The sequence below is a fragment of the Ceratotherium simum genome, chromosome 7 (assembly GCF_057802395.1).
Source record: "Ceratotherium simum simum isolate JZ-2026a chromosome 7, ASM5780239v1, whole genome shotgun sequence".
Classification (NCBI taxonomy): Eukaryota; Metazoa; Chordata; class Mammalia; order Perissodactyla; family Rhinocerotidae; genus Ceratotherium; species Ceratotherium simum.
The window spans coordinates 17,991,470-18,016,624 of record NC_141906.1 but is presented as its reverse complement, the minus strand read 5'-3'; the positions used below and the strand labels follow the sequence as shown (position 1 = coordinate 18,016,624).

The 25,155-nt window shown below is 36.8% G+C and overlaps 1 protein-coding gene across 3 annotated transcripts in view; it reads left to right on the top strand.

Annotated features, from left to right (window-relative positions):
- The window catches only part of USP47 (ubiquitin specific peptidase 47), a 118,051-nt gene that overhangs the window by 25,156 nt on the left and 67,740 nt on the right, over window positions 1-25,155 (top strand). For 2 of the 3 annotated variants that reach the window (XM_087433210.1, XM_087433209.1), the window contains exons 2-3: window positions 17,042-17,101; window positions 23,268-23,471. In XM_087433210.1, coding sequence (XP_087289336.1) covers window positions 17,042-17,101; window positions 23,268-23,471 — 264 coding nt within the window. The remainder of the gene's footprint in view (window positions 1-17,041; window positions 17,102-23,267; window positions 23,472-25,155) is intronic. The other variant, XM_087433211.1, reaches the window with a different exon arrangement.

The window sequence follows — 25,155 nt, the reverse complement described above, 5'->3', positions numbered from 1 at the left end:
GTAGTGGGATAGCTGGATCATAAGGTATTTCTATTTTTAATTTTTTGAGGAATCGCCATACTGTTTTCCATAGAAGCTGCACCAGTTTGCATTCCACCAGCAGTGGATTAGGGTTCCCATTTCTCCACAGCCTCTCCAGCATTTGTTGCTTTTTGTCTTGGTGATTATAGCCATTCTAATGGGTGTAAGATGATATCTTAGTATGGTTTTGATTTGCGTTTCGCTGATGATTAGTGATGTTGAGCATCTTTTCATGTGCCTATTGGCCATCTGTATATCTTCTTTGGAGAAGTGTCTGTTCATTTCCTCTGCCCATTTTTTGATTGGGTTGTTTGTTTTTTTGTTATTCAGTTATGTGAGTTCTTTATATATTATGGAGATTAATCCCTTGTCAGATAATGTGGTTTGAAAATATTTTTTCCCAGCTGGTGGGTTCCCTATTCATTTTGATCCTGGTTTCATTTGCCTTGTAGAAGCTCTTTAATCTGATGAAGTCCCACTTGTTTATTTTTTCTTTTGTTTCCCTAGTCTGAGTAGACATGGAATTCAAAAAGATCCCTTTATGGCTGATGATGAGTAGTGTACTACCTATATTTTCCTCCAGGAGTTTTATAGTTTCAGGTCTCACATTCAGGTCTTTGATCCATTTTGAGTTAATTTTTGTGTATGGTGAAAGAAGATGGTCTACTTTCATTCTTTTGCAAGTGGCTGTCCAGTTTTCCCAGCACCATTTATTGAGGAGACTTTCCTTTCTCCACTGTATGTCCTTAGCTCCTTTGTCAAAGATTAGCTGCCCATAGACGTGAGGTTTTATTTCTGGACTTTCAATTCTGTTCCATTGATCTGTGTCTGTTTTTGTACCAGTACCATGCTGTTTTAATTACTATCACTTGATAGTATGTTTTGAAGTCAGGGATTGTGATGCCTCCAGCCTTGTTCTTCTTTTTCAGGAGTGCTTTAGCTATACGGGATCTTTTGTTGCGCCATATGAATGTTAGTATTCTTTGTTCTATTTCTGTGAAGAATGTCCTTGGGATTCTTATTGGGATTGCATTGAATCTGTAGATTGCTTTAGGTAGTATGGACATTTTAACTATGTTTGTTCATCCAATCCAAGTGCATGAAATATTTTTCCATTTCTTTATGTCATCATTGATTTCACTCAATAATATCTTATAGTTTTCATTGTATAGGTCTTTCTCTTGGTTAAATTTACTCCCAGATATTTTATTCTTTTTGTTGCAATTGTAAATGGGATTGTCTTCTTGAGTTCTCTTTCTGTTAGTTCGTTGTTGGTATATAGAAATGCAACTGATTTCTATAAGTTGATTTTGAACCCTGCCACTTGGCTGTAGTTGTTGATAATTTCTAATAGTTTTCCAATGGATTCTTTAGGGTTTTCTATATATAAGATCATGTCATCTGCAAACAGCGAGAGTTTCACTTCTTCGTTGCCTATTTGGATTCCTTTTATTCCTTTTTCTTGCCTAATTGCTCTGGCCAGAACCTCCAGTACTGTGTTGAATAAGAGTGGCGAGAGTGGGCACTCTTGTCTTGTCCCTGTTTTCAGAGGGATGGCTTTCAGTTTTTCCCCATTGAGTATTATGTTGGCTGTGGGTTTGTCATATATGGCCTTTATTATGTTAAGGTACTTTACTTCTATACCAATTTTGTTGAGAGTTTTTATCGTAAATGGATGTTGGATCTTGTCAAAAGCCTTCTCTGCATCTATTGAGATGATCATATGGTTTTTATTCCTCTTTTTGTCAATGTGGTGTATCACGTTGATTGATTTGCGGATATTGAACCATCCCTGTGTCCCTGGTATAAATCCCACTTGATCATGATGTATGATCTTTTTAATGTATTGCTGTATTCGGTTTGTCAATACTTTGTTGGGGATTTTTGCATCTATGTTCATCAGGGATATTGGTCTGTAGTTTTCCTTCTTAGTATTGTCTTTGCCTGGCTTTGGTATCAGGGTGATGTTGGCCTCATAGAATGTGTTGGGAAGTGTTCCATCTTCCTCTATTTTTTGGAACAGTTTGAGAATGATAGGTATTAAGTCTTCTTTGAATGTTTGGTAAAATTCTTCAGAGAAGCTATCTGGTCCTGGACTTTTATTTTTTGGGAGGTTTTTGATTACTGTTTCAATGTCTTTACTTGTGATTGGTCTATTCAGGTTCTCTATCTCTTCTTGATTCAGTTTTGGGAGGTTATATGAGTCTAGGAATTTATCCATTTCTTCTAGATTGTCCAATTTGTTGCCATATAGTTTTTCATAGTATTCTCTTATAATCTTTTGTATTTCCGTGGTATCTCTTGTATCTGTTGTAATTTCTCTTTTTTCATTTCTAATTTTATTTATTTGATCTTTCTCTCTTTTTTTCTTGGTGAGTCTGGCTAAGGGTTTTTCAATTTTGTTTATCTTCTCAAAGAACCAGCTCTTTGTTTCATTGATCCTTTCTACTGTTTTTTTTTTAATTTCAATTTAATTTATTTCTGCTCTGATTTTTATTACTTCCCTCCGTCTCCTGATTTTAGGCTTTGTTTGTTCTTCTTTGTCTAATTCTGTTAGGCATAGTTTGAGGTTGCTTATTTGGGCTTTTTCTTGTTTGTTAAGGTGGGCCTGTATTGCTATGAATTTCCCTCTCAGGACTGCTTTTCCTGCATCCCATATGAATTGGTACTGTGTATTTTCATTTTCATTTGTTTCCACATATGCTTTGATTTCTCCTTTAATTTCATCAATGATCCATTGGTTGTTTAGTAGCATGTTGTTGAGTCTCCACAGCTTTGTCACTTTCCTGGTTTTTTCTTTCTAGTTGATTTCTAACTTCATGGCATTATGGTCTGAAAAGATGCTTGTTATGATTTCAATCTTCTTAAATTTATATAAGCATGCCTTGTTTCCCAACATATGGTCTGTTCTTGAGGATGTTCCATGAGCACCTGAGAAGAATGTGTAATCTGCTGTGTTTGGATGGAGTGCTCTATATATGTCTATTAAGTCCATCTCATCTAGTTTTTTGTTTAGGTCCATTATTTCCTTATTGATTTTCTGTCTGGATGATCTGTCCATTGATGAGAGTGGGGTGTCAAGATCCCCTACTATTATTGTGTTGTTGTTAATCTCTCCTTTTACGTTTGTTAATAGTTGCTTTATGTACCTGGTGCTCCTGTATTGGGTGCATATATGTTTAAAAGTGTTATGTCTTCTTGGTGGAATGTCCCTTTTATCATTATATATTGCCCCTCTTTGTCTCTCATTACCTGTTTTATCTTGAAGTCAACTTTGTCTGATATAAGTATGGCAACACCTGCTTTCTTTTGTTTGCTGTTAGCTTGGAGTATTGTCTTCCATCCTTTCACTCTGAGCCTGTGTTTGTCTTTAGAGCTGAGATATGTTTCCTGGAAGCAGCATATTGTTGGGTCTTGTTTTTCAATCCATCCCACCACTGTGTGTCTTTTGATTGGAGAGTTCAGTCCATTTACATTTAGGGTAATTATTGATATATGGGGGCTTGATGTTGTTATTTTATCACTCTTTTTCCTTTTTTTTTTTTTTTTTTTGCATTTCTTTTGTTTCTTGTCCTGTGTGTTTTGGACTACCAGTTAATTTGGTAGTTCTGTATGGGGGTTCTCTTAGTTTTCTCTTTCTTTATCGTGTGTGATTCTGTTCTGATTATTTGGTTAGTGGTTACCTTGAGGTTTGTATAAAAATCTCGTGGATGTGATAGTCCATTTTTTGATGGCTTCTTATTCCCTTAGACTGAGTCGATTTGGTCACTTTCCTCTTCCCCTTCTAAGTTATTGTTGTCACCTCTTATTCCTTCTTGTATTGTGAGTTCATGTTTAACATGATGAGGTTATATTTATGCTTGGTGCTTACCTTTCCTTGATCTTCGGTTTTGTAATTATGTGTTTGCTAATCTATTTTGATAGAGGACTGCAATTTTTCTGGTTTTGTCGACCTATTTTCCTCCTTGTTCAAAACTTTGAATCCCCTTTCTCTTTTTTCCCTCAGGGATGAGGGCCTTCTTGAGCACTTCTTGTAGTGGGGGTCTTGTGGCAATGAACTCCCTTAGCTTTTGTTTATCTGGGATAGTTATTATTTCTCTATCATATCTGAAGGATATTTTTGCTGGATAGAGTATTCTTGGCTGAAAGTTTTTGTCCTTCAGAATTTTGAATATATTGTTCCACTCTCTCCTAGCCTGTAAAGTTGCTATTGAGAAATAGGCTGAGAGCTTGATAGGAAATCCTTTGTTTGTTATTTTCTTTTGTCTAGCTGCCCTTAATATTTTTTCTTTGTTGTTGACTTTTGCCAGCTTTACTGCTATATGCCTTGGAGGGGGTCTTTTCATGTTGATATATTTAGGAGATCTGTTGATTTCATTCACTGGTATTTCCAGCTGCTTCCCCAGGTTTGGGAAGTTCTCAGATATTATTTCTTTGAACAAGTTCTCTGCTCCTTTTTCCCTCTCTTCTCCCTCTGGAATACCTATAATCCTTACATTGGATTTCCTAATTGAGTTGGATATTTCTCGGAGAGTTTCTTCATTTCTTTTTAGTCTTAGTTCTCTTTCCTCCTCCATCTGAAGCGTTTCTGCATTGCTGTCCTCAATATTGCTAATTCTTTCCTCCATATTGTCAGCTCTGATGCTTAAGGCTTCCAGATTTGTCTTTATTTCTTCTATTGTATTTTTCATTTCTAAGATTTCTGATTGGTTTTTTTTTTTTAGAGTTTCAATTTCTTTTGTGAAGAAACTCCTGATTTCATTGAATTGTCTGTCTGTGTTTTCTTGTATTTCATTAAGCTTTTTTATGATGGCTATTTTGAATTCTCTGTCATTAATGTTATACATTTCTGTGCTTTCTGGGTTGACTTCTGGGTGCTTGTCATTTTCCTTTTGGTCTGGACATTTAATATATTTTTGGATGGTGCCTGTCGGTGTTGGCTTACTTTTCCTCATAGTAAAAATATATGGTCGCAATTTCCTCTTGCTGCTGCTGGGTGGGGGTCAAGGGCTGTGTCTTCTGGCCCGCCTCAATCTGCGGGCACTCTCGTTGGCCCCTGGCTGATCTGAGGTGTGGCTGAGTGGAGGCTGCTGGGAGGGAAGTGTTCGAACAGCTGGAGCTGGAGCGTGGGAACAGCTGAGACTGGAGACGGCTGCTAGGCTGAAGCAGCTGGGGCTTGGGTGCAAGTGGGTTGAAGCAGCTGCAGCTGAAGTGCCACTGGGCCAAAGAAGCAGGAGCTGGAGCACTGCTGGGCCAAAGAAGCTGGAACTGGAGTGCGCTGGGCCGAAGAAGGAAGAGCTGGAGTGCTGCTGGGCCGAAGAAGGAGGAGCTGGAGCACCGCTGGGCCAAAGAAACTGGAACTGGAGTGCAGTGGGCCGAAGAAGGAAGAGCTGGAGTGCCGCTGGGCCGAAGAAGGAGGAGCTGGAGCGCCGCTGGGCCAAAGAAGCTGGAACTGGAGTGCGGTGGGCTGAAGTTGCTGGCACCAAGTCAGTGGAGCCTAAGCACAGGCCAAGCCGAAGCAGCTGGAGCCGGGGGAGAGTGGGCGGTTAAGCCAAAGGAGCTGGGGCTGTGGCACAGTGGAGCCGGGGAATCTGGGGCCGTGGCTTGGTCCAGCTGGAGCAGCTGCGGCTGTGGCCTGGTGGGGCCTGAGCTGCTGCTGCCGCTGCCTCTGGTGTGGGGGTGCAGGCTCACCCTGTTGCTGGTCGGACCAGGCACCTGGAAGCCGCTGCCTGTGTGGGTGAGGCATGGTCATGCTGCCCCTGCTGGTGGGTCCCAGGCGCCTGGGGGCCCCTGCCTCTGGGGACGAGGCTGAGCTGAAGCACCACTGTGCTGAAGCCCGAGTTGGCTGGGCCGGGTGGGGGAGGGGCACTTACTTTCGCCTCCCCAATCTCAGAGGTTTCTCGCCTTGCCTCGCTGTCGCTCTCTGCTCTCCTGAGGGGCTAGCTTGTTGAAACTACCCTCGCAACAGTTCCGCTCCCTCTGTAGGGGGATCCCCTCGGGCTGTGATGGGTCTTGGAGAGTGCTGGTTTGCATGTGGCGAGCCGCCGCTCCCCCTCCTCTGAGAGCTGCATGGTCTCAATCTCTGGGTCACAGTCCTTGGGGAAGCAAGGGAGCTCCTCTTACCTCCTTCCATGTACTCTGGGGATTCCAGCACCTCAGTCCTCGGGTGTACAGCTGCCTGGGTGCCTCACACATCTCCTGTGTTGTGTGAATAGCTTCTGTTGGAATATGACTGTCCTTTTTGTTGTGTCTTAGAGGGGGAGAGTTCAATGGGGCAAGCTCACTCCGCCATAATGCTGACATCACTCTCTTTTTTTTAAAATTTTAATAATATATTTTATTCAACCCGATATATCCAAAATATTATCATTTAAACAAGTAATCAGTATAAACATTATTAATGAGATATTTAACATTCTTTTTATCACACGAAGTCTTTGGAATCCAGTGTGTATTTTACACTTACGGTGCAGCTCAGTTTGGACTCACCACATATCCAAGGCTCCAGGAGGCTACTATATTAGACAATGCAGGATACTTCAGATATTCTCATGGTTCACGTCTGCTCTATCCTCTTCCTTTTCCCACTCAGTCTTGCTCAAGCTGCTGAGCATCATCATCCTGCGCTCTGTTGGCTGGCCTCTGTCTTCAAAGCCTACCCCTTTACCCAGGCCTCACTTGCCTCCTTCCAGGCCTGGATGTTGGACTTCACAGCTGACCCTCTCTACCCTGGAACTTCTCACTGGGCAGCCCCTATTGAGGTTTTCTTTTGTTTTGAGTTTGATAAGTTATATTTTTCTGAGAGTTTATTCATTTCATTATGTTTTCAAATATATTGGTGTAAATTTGCTTGTGACATTCTTTTATCTTTTTTCTGTATCTATAGTTATCTCCCCTTATTCATAATATTTTTTGCCTTCTTTTTTGGGGGATTGGTCTTACTAGTGGTTTATCATTAGGGTTTTTGTTGTTGTTATTGTTGTTTTTTAATAGAACCAGCTTTTGGCTTTGATAATTTTCTTTACAGTATTTCTGTTTTCTATTTCATTAATTTTTACTTCTCTTCTGCTGCTTTATCTACATGGCACAGGTTTTGTTGTTGTTTTGTTTTCTGCTTCTGGGGACCAGCCACAGCCCCAAACACCATTAGTAGCAGGGAACTGGCTATTTTTTCAGCTCTAGGTTTTTGGAGTTCTTCTTGGAGGATCACTCTTCATCGCACCTCTGTGTCGTCCCATGCAGGCTCACCTGTTCTGCTGGAAAACTCTCCTGTTTTCCCCCCCAGTACGCTGTACAAGTTTTGATATGTAATATTTTCATTATCATTTGGTTCTAAATATTTTCTAATTTCCATTATTTCTTCTTTAACCTGTGATTTAATGTGTTTCTTAATTTTGTAATTATATATGGTTTTCCTAGTTACCTTTTTGTTACTGATATTTAATTGACTTGCATTATAGTGAAAGAAAGTGTTCTATATGATACCAGTCCTTTGAAATTTTTTGAGGCCTACTTTATAGTAGGCTTTATAGTAAAGCCCAATATCAGGTCAGTTTTTAAATATGTTCTATGTGTGCTGGAAAGCAAAACACATTTTGCAGCTGTTAAGAATAGTTTTTTCTCTGTTGATAGCGTCCTTTGATGCGCAAAAATTGTAAATTTTGATGAAGTCCAATTTATCCGTTTTTTCTTTTGTTGTCTCTGTTTTTGGTATCATATCCAAGAAATCTTTGCCAAATCCAACATCATGAAGATTTTCTCCTGTGTTTTCTTCTAAGAGTTTTATAGTTTTAGTTCTTATATTTAGGTCTTTGATCCATTTTGTTTTGTAGCTATTCATTTCTTTTTGTATCTCACTCTTTGTTTAAAATAAATACTTTGTTCAATACTTTGAACAGTCTCTATCCCCTATTCGACAAGCAAAGTCTCTCCATGCCTCTGATTAGCTGACAACATATGAGCTCATTGTTTAGACATTGTAGAGCTGGCGGTATTTTTACCAGAAAGTCATCTTCATGGTGAACATGATTATGGTGCTTATTATTGGGGTGCTACAGTAGTTGTTCAGTAGAACTGAGGTATGCATCACTGTCAGTAGGCTAAGTGGCTAGATCCGAATTCATTACCTTCCCTCTAGGATCACTTTTCTTTCTGCCTGTAGTACATTTTTTTTTTTTTTTGAGAGGTTACTGTGAAATGTAATTTTTGATAATATAAACAGGAAGACAGCAGAGGAAAAAATCCTATCCTTCGGTGAAGTTCTAAGAGCATCTGATGCCTCAAGCTTTTGCAGCCTTCTTGTGATGATGAGGATACCAGCCTCTTACAGACCTGTGAACTGACCTGCCTCAAGTGGGTGGTTCTGTCTTGGAGTCTCTCGTGTGGTTGTCGGCAGACATTGACTGGGATTTTAGCCCTCAGAAAAGATTCTTAGACAAGAGAAAACATTGTGTGCCTAGGCATAAGAACTGGTAGAGAAGAAGGAAAATACCTTTTTTAAGGTTCTTTAATGAGGACCTACTGATCAGAGAAATCTCTGTTTTTGCAATCCTGAAAGACGTTTTTGCTGGATATTAGCATTCTGGGCTAGCAGTTATTTTTTTTAGAATGTTAAAGGTATCATGCTCTAGTCTTCTGCTTCTATTTTTGCTGTTGAGAAATCAGCTGTCAGTCTAGTTATTGTTTACTTTAAGGTAATCTGTCATTTCTCGCTGGCTGTGTTTGAACTCTTCATTTACTTTGCTTGAGATTTGATGTCTTTCATTGGTTCTTGAAAGTTCTTAGCCATTTAAATGTCCCCTCTACTTCCGTTCTCTCTCTCTTCTATTGAATGTATATTGGATCGTCTTACTGTATCCTTCATGTCTCTTAATGCCCTAATGTTTTACATCTCTATGTCACTAAAAGTTTAGAAAATTTTGGTTCTATTGTGGAGTTCATTAATTCTTTTTTCAAATATTTTAAATACAGTGGTAAACTTCATGTTTTTGATTTCTATTATTTTATTCTTTTCTAGGAATTCTGTTTGGTGCTTTTAAAAGCCTTCTAATTGCTAATTAACATCCACTCATAATTTCAAAGCTCTTTTTTATTTCTTGAAGCTTATTAAATATATTTATTTTATAATGTGACTGATAGTTCCAATTATTAGCTGTGTGTCATCTGCTGTATTTTATTCTCTGCTGACTCTCACTCATGATGCCTTTTTCCTTATGTGTTTAGTGATTTTTTCTTAAAAGGAATTTTGAGCTGGTTGTTTATCTTGTAATTATGAAAATAATTTTTATGGAAATTATTTGAGCTTTGGGATACAGATGAGTTCTTCCAGAAAAAATTTTTGATTGTTTCTACGAGGTACCTGGGAACACTACTATTCTAGAACCATTTTCAATGTAATTCTTGGCTTGGGATTTTTCATACCCATACCCAGTCAGTGGGTATGACATTTTTCATACCCAGTCAGTGTGAGTTGGGGCTGCAAATGAGCATGAGGGCCAGCTTGTGGCTACCTATGCTCAGGAGTACCACCCCCACTCCACCTCCCACCCACACTCAGCTCCAAGGTTTAAAGTAGGGAATCCTCTTTCAGTCTCTAGGAAAGAGAGGTGGAAGAGTAGTAGGATAAGCAGACTTACTATTTTTTAAATTAAACTTTTTATTTTGAGATAATTGTATATTCACCTGTAGTTGTGAGAAGTAAAAAAGAAACCTTATGTGTTCTTTATCAAGTTTCCCCCAATAGTAACAGCTTGTGAAACTATAGTACAATATCACAACCAGGATATTGACATTGATACAGTCAAGATACAGAACATTTTCATCTCCACAAGGATCTCTCATGTTGCCCTTTTATAAGCACAGCCACTTCCCTCCCACTCCCAGCCCCTCTTTAATCCCTGGCAGTTACTAATCTGTTCTCCATTTCTATGCTTGGTCATTTCAAAAATGTATAAATGGAATCTTACTGTATGCAGTCTTTTGGACTTGGCTTTTTAAACTTAACATATAATTCTCTGTAAGTTCATCCAGGTTGTTGCAAGTATCAAAGGTTTGTTCCTTTTAATTGTTTGATAATATTCCATAGTGTGGATGTACCACAGTTTAACCATTTAGCTGTTGAAGGATGTCTGGATTCTTTGTAGTTTGGGGCTATTGTGAATAAAGCTGCTTTAAAAATTCATGTATAGATTTTTGTGTGAATAATTCTTCATTTCTCTGTGATAAATGTTGAAGAGTGCAATTGCTGGGTTGTGTGGTAGTTGCGTATTTTGTTTCTTAAGAAATTACCAAACTCTTTTCTAGAGTAGCTGTACCATTTTACATTCCCACCAGGGAAGTATGAGAGATCCAGTTTTTCCACATCTTTGCCGGCATTTGGTGTTGTCACTATTTTTAATTTTAGCCATTCTGATAGGTGTGTGGTAATATCTCACTGTGGTTTTAATTTGCATTTCCCTGTTGGCTAGTGATGTTGGAAGTCTTTTCATGTGCTTATTTGTCATCTGTTTATGCTCTTCATTGAAATGTCCCTTATGATTTTGCCTTATGTTCTAATTGTTTGCTTTTTTATTGTTAGGTTTTCAGAGTTCTTTATATAGTCTAGATGCTAGCCTTTTGTCTGTTACGTGGTTTGAAATATTTTCTCCCGGTCTGTAGCTTGTCTTTTCATCCTTAATAGGGTCTTTGCAAAGTAGACATTTTTAATTTTGATGAAATCCAGTTTATCAATTTTTCCTTTTATAGATCATGCTTTTGATGTCAAGTCTGAGAACTCTGCCTAGCCTTAGCTCTGGAAATTTTTCTCCTATTTTTTTTCTACAAGTTTTATAGTTTTCATTTAAGTTCATGATCCATATTCAGTTAATTTTTGCATAAGGTGAGACACTTAGGTTGAGGATTATTTTTTTTGCCTATGGATGTCCAATTGTTCCAGCACCATTTGTTGAAAAGACTGTCTTTGCTCCATGGAGTTGCTTTCATACCTAGTTAAAGATCAGTTGGGCATATTTGTGTGGGATCTCTGTTGTGTTTCATTGATCTATATGTCTTTCCCTCTACCAGTACCACATAGTCTTGATTACTGTAGCTATATAATAAGTCTTGAAATTGGGTAGACTGAATCCTTCCACTTTATCCTTTTAGCTATTTTATCTTTTGCCTTTCCATATAAATTTTAGAATAATCTTGTCTGTATCTTCAAAAAGATCTTCCTGGGATTTTGATAGGACTTGCTTTAAAACTGTATATTTGGAAAGAATTGACATCTTTACTGTGTTGAGTCTTCCAATGTAAGAACACGATATGTCTCCATTTACTTAGATCTTCTGTTATCCCGTTGCGATCAGAGAACACACTCTATATGATTTCAGTTCTTTTCAATTTGTTGAAGTTTGTTCCATGGCCCAGCATATGGTCTGTCTTGGTATATGTTCCATGGTCATTTGAAGGGAATGTATATTTTGTCCTTGTTGGTTGGAATGTCTTATAAATGTTGATTAGATCCTATTGGTTGATGGTGTTGTTGGGTTTTTCTGTGTCCTTGTGGATTTTCTGTGTATTTATTCTAGCAGTTGTTGAGAAAGAGGTGTTGAAATCTCCTAACTGGAATTGTAGGTTTATTTAATTCTTTCAGTTTTATCAGTTTTGGCTTCACATATTTTGCAGCTTTGTTGTTTGATTCATATGCATTTAGTATTGCTATGTCTTCTTTGTAGATGGACCCGTTTATCATTATATAATGTTCCTCTCTGTTTCTGATCATTGTTTTTATTCTGAAGTCTACTTTATCTGATTAATTTTTAAAAGTAACTCCTACTTTCTTTTGATTAATGATTTCATGGTATATTTTTTTCCATCCTTTTACTTTCATATAAAATATTTTACATGAAATATGTTATATATAAACTTATGTAAAAATATTTTTTACATATCATATATTTGAAATAATATGTATTATATATGTTTGTATATCTCTGTGTGTTGTGAGTTTCTTAGAGGTAGCAATATAGTTGGGTCATATTTTTTTAATCAACTCTGCCAACGTCTGTCTTTTAATTTATGTATTTAGACCATTCATATTTAATGTAATGATTAATATGTTAAGAGTTTGTCTACCATTTTATTTTGTGTTTTCTGTTTTCTGTTGTCTTTTACTTGCCTTCCTGTGAGTTACTTAAACATTTTTTTAATTCCCTTTTGATTTATCTATAGTGATTTTGATTGTATCCTTTTGTGATAGCTTTTTTAGTGGTTCTGCTGGGTATTACATTATATATACCAACTTATCAGAGTCTACCAGTGTCATTGTTTTACTAGTTCAATTGAAATGCAGAAACCTTACCTCCCTTTATGTCCCTTTTCCCTCCACTGTTTATAATATAATTATGTTAAATATTTCCTCTACATACATTTATAACCACATGAAGCAGTCTTTTAATTTTTACTTCAACTGTCAAACATTTAATAAAACTCAAGAGGAGAAGGAAAAGTGTATTGTATTTAGCCATATTTTGCTTACTATATTCTTTCTTTCTTCCTGATGTGTTAAGGCTCCTTCTTTGATCATTTCATTTTTATTTAGAGAACTTCCTTTAGCCATTCCTTTAGGGTAATTCTACTGGAGACAAATTCTTTTAGTTTTCCTTCATCTGAGAATGTCTTGAATTCTACTTGATTACTAAAGCAATTCCTGGGTCATTCCTGAAGGACAATTTTTTGGTTATAGGATTCTGAGTTAACAGTTATTTTCTGTAAGCACCTGAAAAATATTGTGCAACTTTCTTCTGGCCTTCATGGTTTCTAACAAGAAAGTTGTCCCACTTTCTGCTCCTTTTTTAAGTTTTTTCTCTCTGTGTCTAATTTTTGATAATTTTTATTGCTGTGTCTTCAAGTTCATTAATCTTTTCTTTAGTGCTACTTAATCTGTTAATCCCATCTATTGTATATTTCATCTCAGATATTGTACTTTTCATCTCTAGAAATTTGAGTTGGATCTTTTTTTATATCTCTCATGTTTTTTCTTAATATACTCTCCTCTACCTTCTTGAAATATAGAATATAGTTATAAATTTTTTATGTACTCATCTACTAATTCTATCATCTGTATTATTTCTGGGTTAGTTATCATTGATTGATTTTTCTCCTCATTATAGGTGATAGTTTCCTGTTTTTCTGCATGCTTGTTTATTTTCTTTCTTTCTTTTTTTTTTCTTTTTTTTTGTGAGGAAGATCAGCCCTGAGCTAACATCCATGCTAATCCTCCTCTTTTTGCTGAGGAAGAGTGGCTCTGAGCTAACATCTATTGCCAACCCTCCTCGTTTTTTTTCCCCAAAGCCCCAGTAGATAGTTGTACGTCATAGTTGCACATCCTTCTAGTTGCTGCATGTGGGACGTGGCCTCAGCATGGCCGGAGAAGCGGTGCGTCGGTGCGCGCCTGGGATCCGAACCTGGGCTGCCAGTAGTGGAGCGCGCGCACTTAACTGCCAAGCCACGGGGCCAGCCCTATGCTTGTTTATTTTCAATTGGATGCCAGACATTGTGAATTTTACCTTGAATGGGTGCTGGGTATTTTTTATTCCTGTAAATATTCTTGAGGTCTGTTCTGAGATGCAGTTAATTTACTTGTAAACAGTTTGTCTTTTTGAAGCTTGCTTTTAAGCTTTGTAAGGTTGGCCCACAGTAGCCTTTAGACTAGGCCTAATTTGGTCCCACTACTGGGACGGTACTCTTCTGAGTACCCTGATCTGATGCCCTGTGTATTATGAGATTTTTTTCAGTCTGACTGGTGGGAACTGAAGTGAGCTCCAGGGATTCTTTCCTATGATTCTTTCCCCTGCCTTAGATAATTTCTTCACATGCATATTCTGATGAGCGCTCAGCTGAATACTCAAGGAGGACCGCTCTACAGATCTCTGGAGCTTGCTTTTTATACAGCTTTCTTCTCTTCAGTATTCTGCCCTGTAAATTCTAGCTGAATTGGGCCTCTTGAACTCCCCAGCCCATCTCTTCGACTCAGGGAGATTGTTGGACTCTACCTGGCTTCACCTTCCCTGAACTGCAGCCTGCAAGGTGGCTTGCCTTGTTTGTTTCTGCTTTCACAGGGATCACTGTACTATGTTGCCTGTTGATTAATATTTGAAAACTGTTCTTTCATATATTTTGTCTAGATTTTTAGTTGTTTAAGGTGGGGAGGGTAAGTCCAGTCTCCTATTTTGTCTTGGCTCATAGTGGAGATTTTTTGGAGATAGACAATAAACAAGCAAAATGTAAACAAATATATCAGGTGGCTATAAGTACTATAGAGAAACCTGAAGCAAAGAAGAGAGATGAAGAGTACCAAGAGGATTGTAATTTTAAATAGCATGGTGAGAGAAGGACCAGATTGAGAAATTGACTATTCTGATTATCTTTTGCTATATAATAGTCTGCCCCCAGACTTAGTGACTTTTGCTCACAGATGTGCAGTTTGGGCAAGGCTGGGCTGGGACAGCTTGTTTCTGCTTTGCTAGGCATCAGCTGGGGCAGCTGAAATACCAGGGGCTGGAATCATCTGAATGCTTTCTCACTCAACATGTATGGTGGTTGATGCTGGTTGCCAGCTGGGATTTCATTTTGGCTGTGGCTGGAACATCTACACATGACCTTTCCATGTGGCTGCTTGGCTCTCACACAGCATAGTGGCCAGGTTCCAAGGGCAAGCGTCTGAGAGAGAGCCAGGAGGAAGCTGTATTGCCTTTTCTAACCCAGCCTTGGAAGTCATGTTGTGTATCACAGGAAGCCAGTAAGGCTGGCCCATAGTTAAGAGGACTGGAATTAGATTCTGGTTCTTGCTGGAGGCATGTCAAAGAATTTGTGGGCGTATTTTAAAGTCACAACAATGATATTTGAGCAAAGAGGGTGAGGAGATCCAGGAGAAGAGCATTCCAGATACAGTGAACAGAACTGTGGAGGTTCTGAGGCTGGTGGATGCCTGATGCTTTAGATTTGTTTATGATTGAGTTCCCACTGTGCAGTGTCAGCTCCTTGAGGGCAGGGGCTTTCCTCACTGCTATTTTCTCAGCACCTAGAACAGTGTTTGACAGGTAGTTGTAGTTCAATTCTTATTTGTGAAAGAGAGAGTCAGCCTTTTGGCACCATGTGTCAAAAATCCTAAAAATGAGTACATAACCTTTGATCTAGTATTCTTTCCTTGGAAAATTATCTTCAGGAAAAAAAATGTACAAATAAGCAAAACTAGTGAAAATTTGAAGACACCTAAATGCCTGTTAGTAGCAGATTAGTTAAGTAAAGTATGATTTGTCTATGTAACAGACCAGTGGAGTTGTTTTTTGTTTTTGGGTTTTTTTTGCTGAGGAAGATTTGCCCTGAGCTAACATCTGTCACCAATCATCCTTTTTTTTTTTGCCTGAGAAAGATTAGCCCTGAGCTAACATCTGTGCCAGTCTTCCTCTATTTTGTGTGTGGATTGCCACCACAGTATAGCTGACGAGTGGTGTAGGTCTGCACCTGGGATCTGAACCCGCAAACCCGGGCTGCCGAAGCAAAGCATGCCAAACTTAACCACTACACCACTATGGCCGGCCCTTGGAACACTGCAGTGTTTAAACTAAATGTTTTGGGCACAGAAAGATGAATGAGTGTTGAGGAACAAGGAGAGAATTCAAATAATGGTGTACAGAATGATCCTATTTGGTTAATAATTAATAATCTATATAATAAATATATACATAGAATGGAGAGGGATCTGATAGGATGTATACCAAATTGTTAATAATTGTTACAGGGGTTATATTAGAGTTGCTTTTTAAAAAGCTATGTGTTGCTATTATAATAGAAATAATTTCTATCGTAAAAGCAAATAATATAAATTTTTTTTATTGATGTAGAATAGTATCCAAGTTACTGTGAGTAATAAAAACCACCTTTTGAAACAATATGTTAGTCTGTCTTTTTATTAATTAAAGAGATGGGGAAAGCAAAATTTGTACAGAAAAAGTGTAGAATGAGGTAAAACCAAGATTTTTTCAAGAGATTATCTCTTGATTATAGGTTATTTTTATTTCCTTTTATATATTTCTGCATTTTCTTAATTGTTACAATAAGTTTATCTCATAATATGGAAGAGATTTATATTAAAGAAAATAGTTATGGGGGTAATGTTAAGCAGCCTTACTTTAAGAATATGTATCATGTGGAAAATCCAAATTTATAAAGTAGCAAAATCAGGGATCTCTTGGTTTCCCTGCAGAGTTCCGTTAATGGACTCAAAATATTTTATGACCTAGAAAGAGAAGGACAAATGCTGTATGATCTCACTTATATGTGGAATCTAAAAAAACTGAACTCATAGAAACAGAGAACAATTGGTGGTTGCCAGAGGCAGCAGTGGAGTGGGGGTGGGAGAAATAGGTTAAGGGGGTCAAAAGGTACAAGCTTCCAGTTATAAGATAAATAAGTTCTGGGGATGTAATGTGCAGCGTGGTGACTATAGTTAACAATACTGTATTGTGTATCTGAAAGTTGCTAAGAGAGTAGATCTTAAAAGTTCTCATCACAAGGAAAAAAACTGGTAACTCTATGAGATGATGGATATTAACTTATTGTGGTGATATTTTCACACTATAGTCATGTGTCAAATCATTATGTTGTATACCTTAAACTAATACAATGTTATATGTCAATTATATCTCAATAAAACTGGGAAAAAATATTATGTGACTTAGAACATTTGATTTATACACAATTCTTAAGCTATCACTCTTTGTTAAAATGTGGTTGTTTTCCATTTTAATATTATTCTTTATCACTATAGCACAGATTTTCAGTAACCTTACAGGAGTAATTGAGGCCTAAAATAAAAATTACAAATGTAATTTATGAATAAAATCTTAGATGACGTGATAATACTTTAATACATATTTTGTTGCAAAAATGTCTTTCGGTTAATTTTTCTCATTTCACTGTCTTACCTCTTTATTTTAAAGAAATAATTTGTAACTCATTTTGTTCTTATATACCATAGGATGTGTTTTGGAGATGCAGACAAAATATCTTTGATGAAATGAAGAAGAAATTTTTACAGGTAGACTGCTGATGTAATTGCTTTAGTGTGATAATCAGCAGAGCAAGTAACAGCATGTTAGTATTTTTATTTAATAACAAGGCATGTCTTAAGTTTTATGCTTGTTTGGCTATTTTATTTCTACATGATTTTAATAATAAGAAAGTGACCTTAAAAGACTATGTGTCTCATAATCCCTTGTTTTTTAACAAGTGATTGAGGGGGAAAACTGATATAAAAACCACAGGACTCTTTGTTTTGACTTCGAGTATATTAGTTGTCTCTTTTTTATGGATATTTTCTGAAATAATAATAGTGTTGGGATTAAATCATTTAATAATGTAGAGTCAAACCCCAGAAATCTTATTTGAAGAATTAAATAAAACTATTACCTTCCTGACAGGCCGTATATGCTACAAACCTAAATTTTCCTGTGATGTAGCATCCCATTCTACCCTTTACTTAATAACTCATTTTCCTCAGGTCCCTTCAGCTCTAAGTTTTTTCCCCAAGGTTCTTCCGTTAATCTCTTCTATCCTCTCCAAGTGATCTGTGGCAAGAAATCACTCAGAAAAAGATCATATAACATCAGAGTTTGCTGGGGCAGTCGGAGTGGAGGGGAGGGAGGATCTTAAATATAAAATAATCCTTGTTTTCATGTACGTTAGGACCCCCATCTCTACTCCAGGAATTGTCGCTTGTTAGAGTAAAAAGCACGGTCTGAATGAGGCTGATAAATTTTGATCAGCAAAAATAGTCACACCATCAATTCTCTTTTTTAATGTATAGCAGTATATTCACCATGAACTATGGGTATCCAGAAGGGTAATGTGCTAAGGCACATTTCTTAGCTCATAGCAGCTCCTGTATCATGAAGTAGATAAAAGGGACTTACTTGTGTGTGATGTGGGTATTTTTATTTTTGATTTTTGTGAGGAAGATTAGCCCTGAGCTAACATCTGATGCCAATCCTCCTCTTTTTGCTGAGGAAGATCGGCCCTGGGCTAACATCTGTGCCTATCTTCCTCTACTTTATATGGGATGCCACCACAGCATGGCTTGACAAGCGGTGCGTCAGTGCGCGCCCGGGACCAACCTGCGAACCCCCGGCCACCGCAGTGGAGCACGCGCACATAACCACTGCGCCACTGGGCCAGCCCCTGGTGTGTGTATTTTTAAGTTTGCAACTGTAATATTATTCTTTGTAATTAAGTTGAAAAGAAGAAAGTCTTGAGAGAAAAATGGGTTGACTATTAAATTTAGAGGTTAAGGGGTCCCTTCATAATGTTTTAAAATTCTTTGTCTTAATTTTTTCTCTTAAAAAATCTGAATCTTGATAACTTTGGATTATATTTGATATTAAGTTGTTTTCTACATGCTAATGCCATTCTAAATATATAGCATCAATTGTACACTTTGTTTTGTGTTTTTTAATACAAAACACCAGGAAGTAATTTTTATGAAACAAAAATTATGATGTTAACTTCAGAGAACTCAGATTTGAAGTTAGACCTATTAGGAATGCCGAGAAAAGGAGACAAAATGACCTCTTAGGCAACCAAACATGCCTTTAGCAGGCTCTGAGATATCTTAGACAGAACAACTATGTCGACCTCTTCTAAGTGTTCCTAGCAGGGAACCTTTCTGGAAGAAAAATATGTCTTCAATATTTTTATCCTTATACGTTTTACCTTTTGTAAATAAAGACTATGGTTTTATTCTTTTTTTACTTTGTTTTTTCAAGAATTCTTTCTTCAGACTTTGCTAGGAAATCTAGCTTTGTTTCCTCAGTGAGCACAGACAAACACAGACGGAACACTCTCTTCGCATACACCAGTGTTAATATAACTGCTGTTGACTTTTCCCTTATTCTCACAAGTGTAATATTGCTCTGAGTTGTCCATAAAATAAGTAGTTTTAATTTCATGCTTTATGCCTTTTTTGTACTTGGCTAGATTTTCTGTGGGGAGAACTTTGTGCCCCTCTAATAGCACACCAAAGGTATATTAAATGTTTTGCCTAGTGGAACATGCTTTAAGGTTTTCTAAAACTTTGCACTTGTTTTCTCTTATTCATCATAGAACTCTTTTGACTCAAAAATTGTGCTCCTTTCCCTAAATTATGATGTGTCCTCAGATACCTTACCTTAATGTTGGGTGTAATACTTAAATGGACACCCTCCCCCATCACTAACACTACCATTACCACATCCTTCCCAATTGGAGCTTGCGTGTGCTTAAATGTATTTAGGTGTGTTTTTGTTATCTATTGCTATGGAACAGCCTACCCTAAAACTTAGTGGCTTAAAAAAACAACTAATTTATTTGCTCACAATTCTGTGGGATGGGATTTGGGCAAAGGCTCAACTGGTCAGTTTTTCTGCTTCACGTGGCATCATCTGGGATCATTACTTGGCTCCATTTGGGTGGTGCCTGGCTTTGGATGGAATATTCAAGAAGGCTTTTCTCACATGTCAGGCATCTCTGTGCTCCACTAAGTAGCTGCTTTCTCTCTGTGTGGATTGTGAGGGCTTCCTCACAGCATGGTGGCCCCAGGGTAACTGGGTTTCTTTTTTTTTTATGTTATGGTAACTGGGTTTCTTTTGTGGTGGCTGGCTTATAAGAGGGAATGTTCCAAGGGGTGCAAAAGCGGAAGCTGCTGATTTCTTAAAATCCACCTTAAATCACACGGTATCACTTCTATCACATTCTCTTGCTCCTAGCTGGTCACAAGGCCAGCCTAGGTTTGTGGGAAGAGGGAAGAGAAAAAGAGTGGCAAAGAATTTTTAGCCATCTTTAATCACCTCAAGATGATACTGCTTTTTCCTTTGGGCATAGGTAGGATCAATCAGGAGTAGAGCTCCAAAGAAATTAAGAAGAAAGATAGCTACCCTACATTTCCAATTCTACGAAACACCTTTTTACATTTAAATGTTTTAGAAATCTGCATGTTTAATATAATATTGTAGAGATTTTTTTTCTCTTGAAAAGCTGTTATAAAATTATTGGTACACCTAATTGATGATATCTTAGAATTGAAAAAAAAATTTTTTTTCTTAGCAGTTTCCAAATTGGGGAGTTGGAGGGAGGAGAGAGATTTCACCTCAGTGTAATTAGTGTTGGCAGTAGTGATATCAAAAATTTAGTTGCAGTTCGTGGATGATAACCACATGTTAGATTAAATTAGAAATAAAGAATGGGCCAGAAGTTTGGATATAAAGTAATGGGATTTACAAGTGGCTATCTTAGAGCTTTAAAGAAGAGCAGAGCTTTTTGTTTGTTTAATTAAATTATCCTAGAATTGAATTCAAGAGTAAAATGTGGTTGGCCCAGAAATTCTGCTTATAGGAATTTTAAAGAAACAGAAAAGTGCAGAAAGTTTTATGTAGGTGTTCTTCACAGAATTATTTCTGAAGTGTAATAAAGTCTAGCCTAAGAGTCAGTAAAATAAAATTGATGGGACAAATGATTATTAGTCCATGTAATAAAATACTATTCAACTGTTAAAATGATGAGTTAAAAAAAATTTGACAGGGAAAGATTACATGATATATTTATAAGTAAAGAAAGAAGTTACAAAACAGCATGTATATCCTAACCCAGTGTTTGTGTTTAAAAAGTGTGCATGCATATGTCTGTGTGTGTATAGGAAAAATATTTGGAAGGATATACACCAAAATGTTAATAGTTATCTGTGTGTTGTGAGATTATGAATGATTTCCACTTTTTCCTTTATAATCTTTCTGTTTAAAAAAAAAAAGGAGTGAAATTACTCACATGCAATGCACAAAAAAGAAAGCTATGGTTATTAAAAAGAATAGAAGGCATTCATGAGATTAAATTTTGTGTTTACTATAGTACACTTAGTCTTCAGATGAGTTGCCATTGGGGGTAATTTCCCCACATTTTTGGGTAGAAGGATAGGAGGCTTGTGCTCACATATTTAGGGAAAGAACCAGGAACTGCTAATGTCTAGGCATACGATGTTGGCAAATCACCATTCTTAATGTATACTACTATGTCAGCACTTCTGATTTCTGAATTCTTAGGTAGGGTCATCTTCTTTGAACCATCAACTCCAACCTATCTGAAGGTTTAAAATCTGACCACTATAATATTTTATACCTGGAAACTAGGATCTTCCTCTGAAGTATACTGTTTATAAAAGTGGATCTTTTGTAGTTGAAATTTATTTTGAGTTGCTCACTCTTTTATTGTAAACCACAGTTTTAAAAAAGGTCCATTTTATGTTCCCAGTTTGGAATTAAAATATGTAAAACAATCCATTACATATGTCAGTGTAGCCCCTTAAGTTTATAGGTGAAGGATTTTTTTCCTTTCTGAGAAGTGTATTAGTAATGCTTTTTTGGTTATCCTATTTATTTTATAGAAATGTATTTTCCTTTTCATTTTTGTGGATTATTGTTGGTAATTAGTTTGATTTGTCTGAAATATAGTGCTAGCCAATCTGTTTTAAACATTATAATTCTTTAGCAATTTATTTCTGTTCTAAATTAATTGGGTTACCTTAATTTAAATAATCTTTTGCAGACCTAAAATTGTATATGGTAGAAACAAATTATACAAGGGATACATTCTGAGAAATACATCGTTAGGCGATTTCATCATTGTGTGAACATCGTGGAATATACTTACACGAACCTAGATGGTATGGCCTATCACACACCTGGACTATATGATACTAATCATATGAGACCACTGTCGTGTATGCAGTCTATTGGTGACCGAAACGTCATCATACAGCACATGTCTGTAGTTGTATTACCCAAACAAACAAACAAAAAAACCTTGTGGCTATCCTGTCTTTAATACTAGTCAATCATAATATAATTATTCTTATTTAAAAATGGATAATATAGAATCAATAAAAGGTTGAGGTTGATATTGTTGTAAAAACACAAGGAAAGAAATGAATTCTTATATACAGCACCAGTTTGTACAGTTCATATTTCTGAAAAGTCTATTATGGGGATGGTGAGAGGTCCCCCAGTTAAATGACTGCTGACTTGACTTTGATGGAAAGCAAGAGATTTACACAGTCGAATTTCCATATTAAAATACTATTTTGGATTGAAGGAAGACAAGATTGGAAGAAGTTAAACTTCTCAGGAACCTATTGCCATAATCTCGGTGTAAGATTCTGATTGCTGCAGACAGGAATAAAGAGAAAGGGGGTAGTTCAAGAGATATTCAAAAGGTAGAACTGATAGAATGTGTGAGGTGAATAAGAGGGAGGAGACAGGAAATGCTCACCTCTGATTTCAGCAGCTGGTAGATAATGGTGCCATTCATTGAGTCAGGCATTACAGGAGAAGGAAGGAAAGAACTTCTTCCACTAAAGTGTCTGATGGAGCTTATTACCCTTGGGGAAAGTGGAAATGAAAAGCAGTGTCCTTCAACAGCTTGAGGGAGGGTGTAGCTTCTTTGAGAATGTCTCCTTTTAAAAATTTTTGTCCTGATAATTACTGAGTTACGCACTAGATGAAAAAGTAGGAAGGATAATTTGTGACCCTGACTCTCATTACCAATTACATTGGTAATTGAAAAGTTTTTTTCCTTGCTTTTCCCTCCCCCTCTGCTGGCTGATCTGTTTGGATAAGTTTGTCAGCTCCCAACACATTGATAATGGGCTTTTTGGACATCTGGTCCATGGGTACAGCAGCATAAAGGTCAGGAGGGCTGGTGCCTCTGTCCTTTAGTTACGAATTTTGCCGTCCTAGACAATCTTCAGTGCATTTCTACACAGTTCCCTTTCTCTTTCTTCAGGAGACCCAGAAATGCTTGATTTGACTGTGCTAGCTTGGTAATGACACATTTTTAAGGATCAGATTTTGTTATTTTCAACTGAAAACTGCTAAGTATACTATCTTTATGGCTTGTTGACCGTTGATTTACAATCTTAAAAGGTGAAAGCAAACATCCACAAGAATGACTATTGATTCTTAAATATGCCCCAGGTTTTCCAAAACAAACGTATATACTGCTTTATATGTTTGACATATTCATTAGAGTGTGTTTCAGACGCAATAAAATAGTAATACTAACACAGAGAAAATAATATTTTGTGGGATTTTTTTTTACATTTAATCATAGAAAATATGGCTAATTATAGTTGTTTTGTTTTCCTTTAAAGATAAATAATATGTTTTTTTTTTTTATTATTTCAGATAGAAAATGCTGCTGAAGAACCTAGAGTTTTATGTATAATACAAGATACTACTAATTCAAAGACAGTGAATGAACGGATCACTTTAAATTTACCAGCTTCTACTCCACTCAGAAAGCTCTTTGAAGATGTGGCCAACAAAGTAGGCTACATAAATGGAACCTTTGATTTGGTGTGGGGAAATGGAATCAATACTGCTGATATGGTAAAATCCTAGACTTAAAGCATCTTCTCTTAAGCTGCTAATAATATTGTAGTCATTATTGTTGTTGTTGTCATTGATGAGTATATTAAATCCTGGAACTATCTTTAATATCATAAGCAAAACTATACCAACTACATTAAGAGCCTGTGTGCAACTCAATGATTGGATCCCTCTTTGTCCCGTTGCCTTGGTTCTGGATTCAACATTTACTTATCCTAAAGTTTGCTTAATGTAATTTAATTAGTTTTTTTTTTTAATTCATGTAAGGTGACTATCATAATATCGTGTCGATACAGAAAATTTTCCAGTATTTACTGAATGGAATGATATTCATCTTGTATTTTTTAATGAAAAAAAGCACTATATAAAATCGTATATATTTTGTAATCTAATTTTTGGAAAAGAAGAAAACATGTCTATAGAAAGAGAAAGGAGTGGAAGGATATACACCCCAATGTTAACAGAGATTATGAAGCAGATAGAGTGATAGGCCCCTGATCAGGAAGTTTGGTGGTACCGTGACTTCTGCTTCAAGGATCTCACAGTCCAGTTGTAGAGACAGATGTGTCAACAAATAATTACACTAACATGTTTTAAGTAGTGTATTATAAATTTGCTATGAGTGCAGAGGAGGCATTGATCAATTTTGCATGGGAGAGTGGCAAAGGAAACTTGAGTTGGCTTTCATCTACACTACTAAATACTCTTTTTTGTTTCCTGTCTCAGTCCAAATTGACCCTGCATACTCCTGTTAGAATTATCTTCAGTCATCTTAAATGATAGCACTCGTGTCACCTTCCAGTTCAGAGACATTCAGTGACTGCTCACTGCCCACTGATTAAAAATCAGTTTCCTTAGGTTAGCATTCAAGACAAGCTACAATTGGTCATTTAAATCTTTGTAATCTTAACTCCTAATACCAGACTAATGTATTTTCTTAGTGCAAATTTCCATACTTTTCCATCTCTGTGTTTTTGCTTATAGTACCTCTTGCTGTCCTATGCTATTGCTGCTCTTAAATTTTCTAGAAAAATACCTCTAATGGCAAATGAAACTGACCATGTATCCCTAGGGTATTTGGAGGGCATAGTTTTAATTCTCTCCATTGAAAAATGTTGCCTAATTTGTCTTTAAAATTCATGATGTTTTGCTGTCTATCCCATAATATGTTTGTGTTTTTTAAAAATATAAAACTAATGTGTTAAATTAGTCAATGTTTTCTCTCTGAACTTGATCAGTAAAATTGGTACTCCAACAAGATATATAAAGAGAAACAATATTTAATCTGAAACTTTGAATACTCTCTGTTTCAGCACCATGTAACTTCTGGTATTACCTCTTTTCCAGTTTAAAGGATAGTCTGTGGTACTGTCATATATGTTTACCCAGTCCTATTTATCTTTTCCTTTTAAGAAGCCTTACTTGATGTTTTCTCATGCCACTTTAAAAGTAATCTCTTTCTCTTTGTCCTCCTATTGCACCTTTTCTTCTGCTATATTGCTTATCATAGTCTCTTTTTATTATAGTTGTTACTCATTTGTGTCTTTCCATTTGGTAGAATGTAAGTATTTTGATGGCTGGGACCTCATAGTATTAGTTTTGTATCCTCCATAGGTACACCCCCTAAGCACTCAAATTAACTTCTGTAATAGCTTTATATAGCTCTCTATCAGGTTTACCTGTT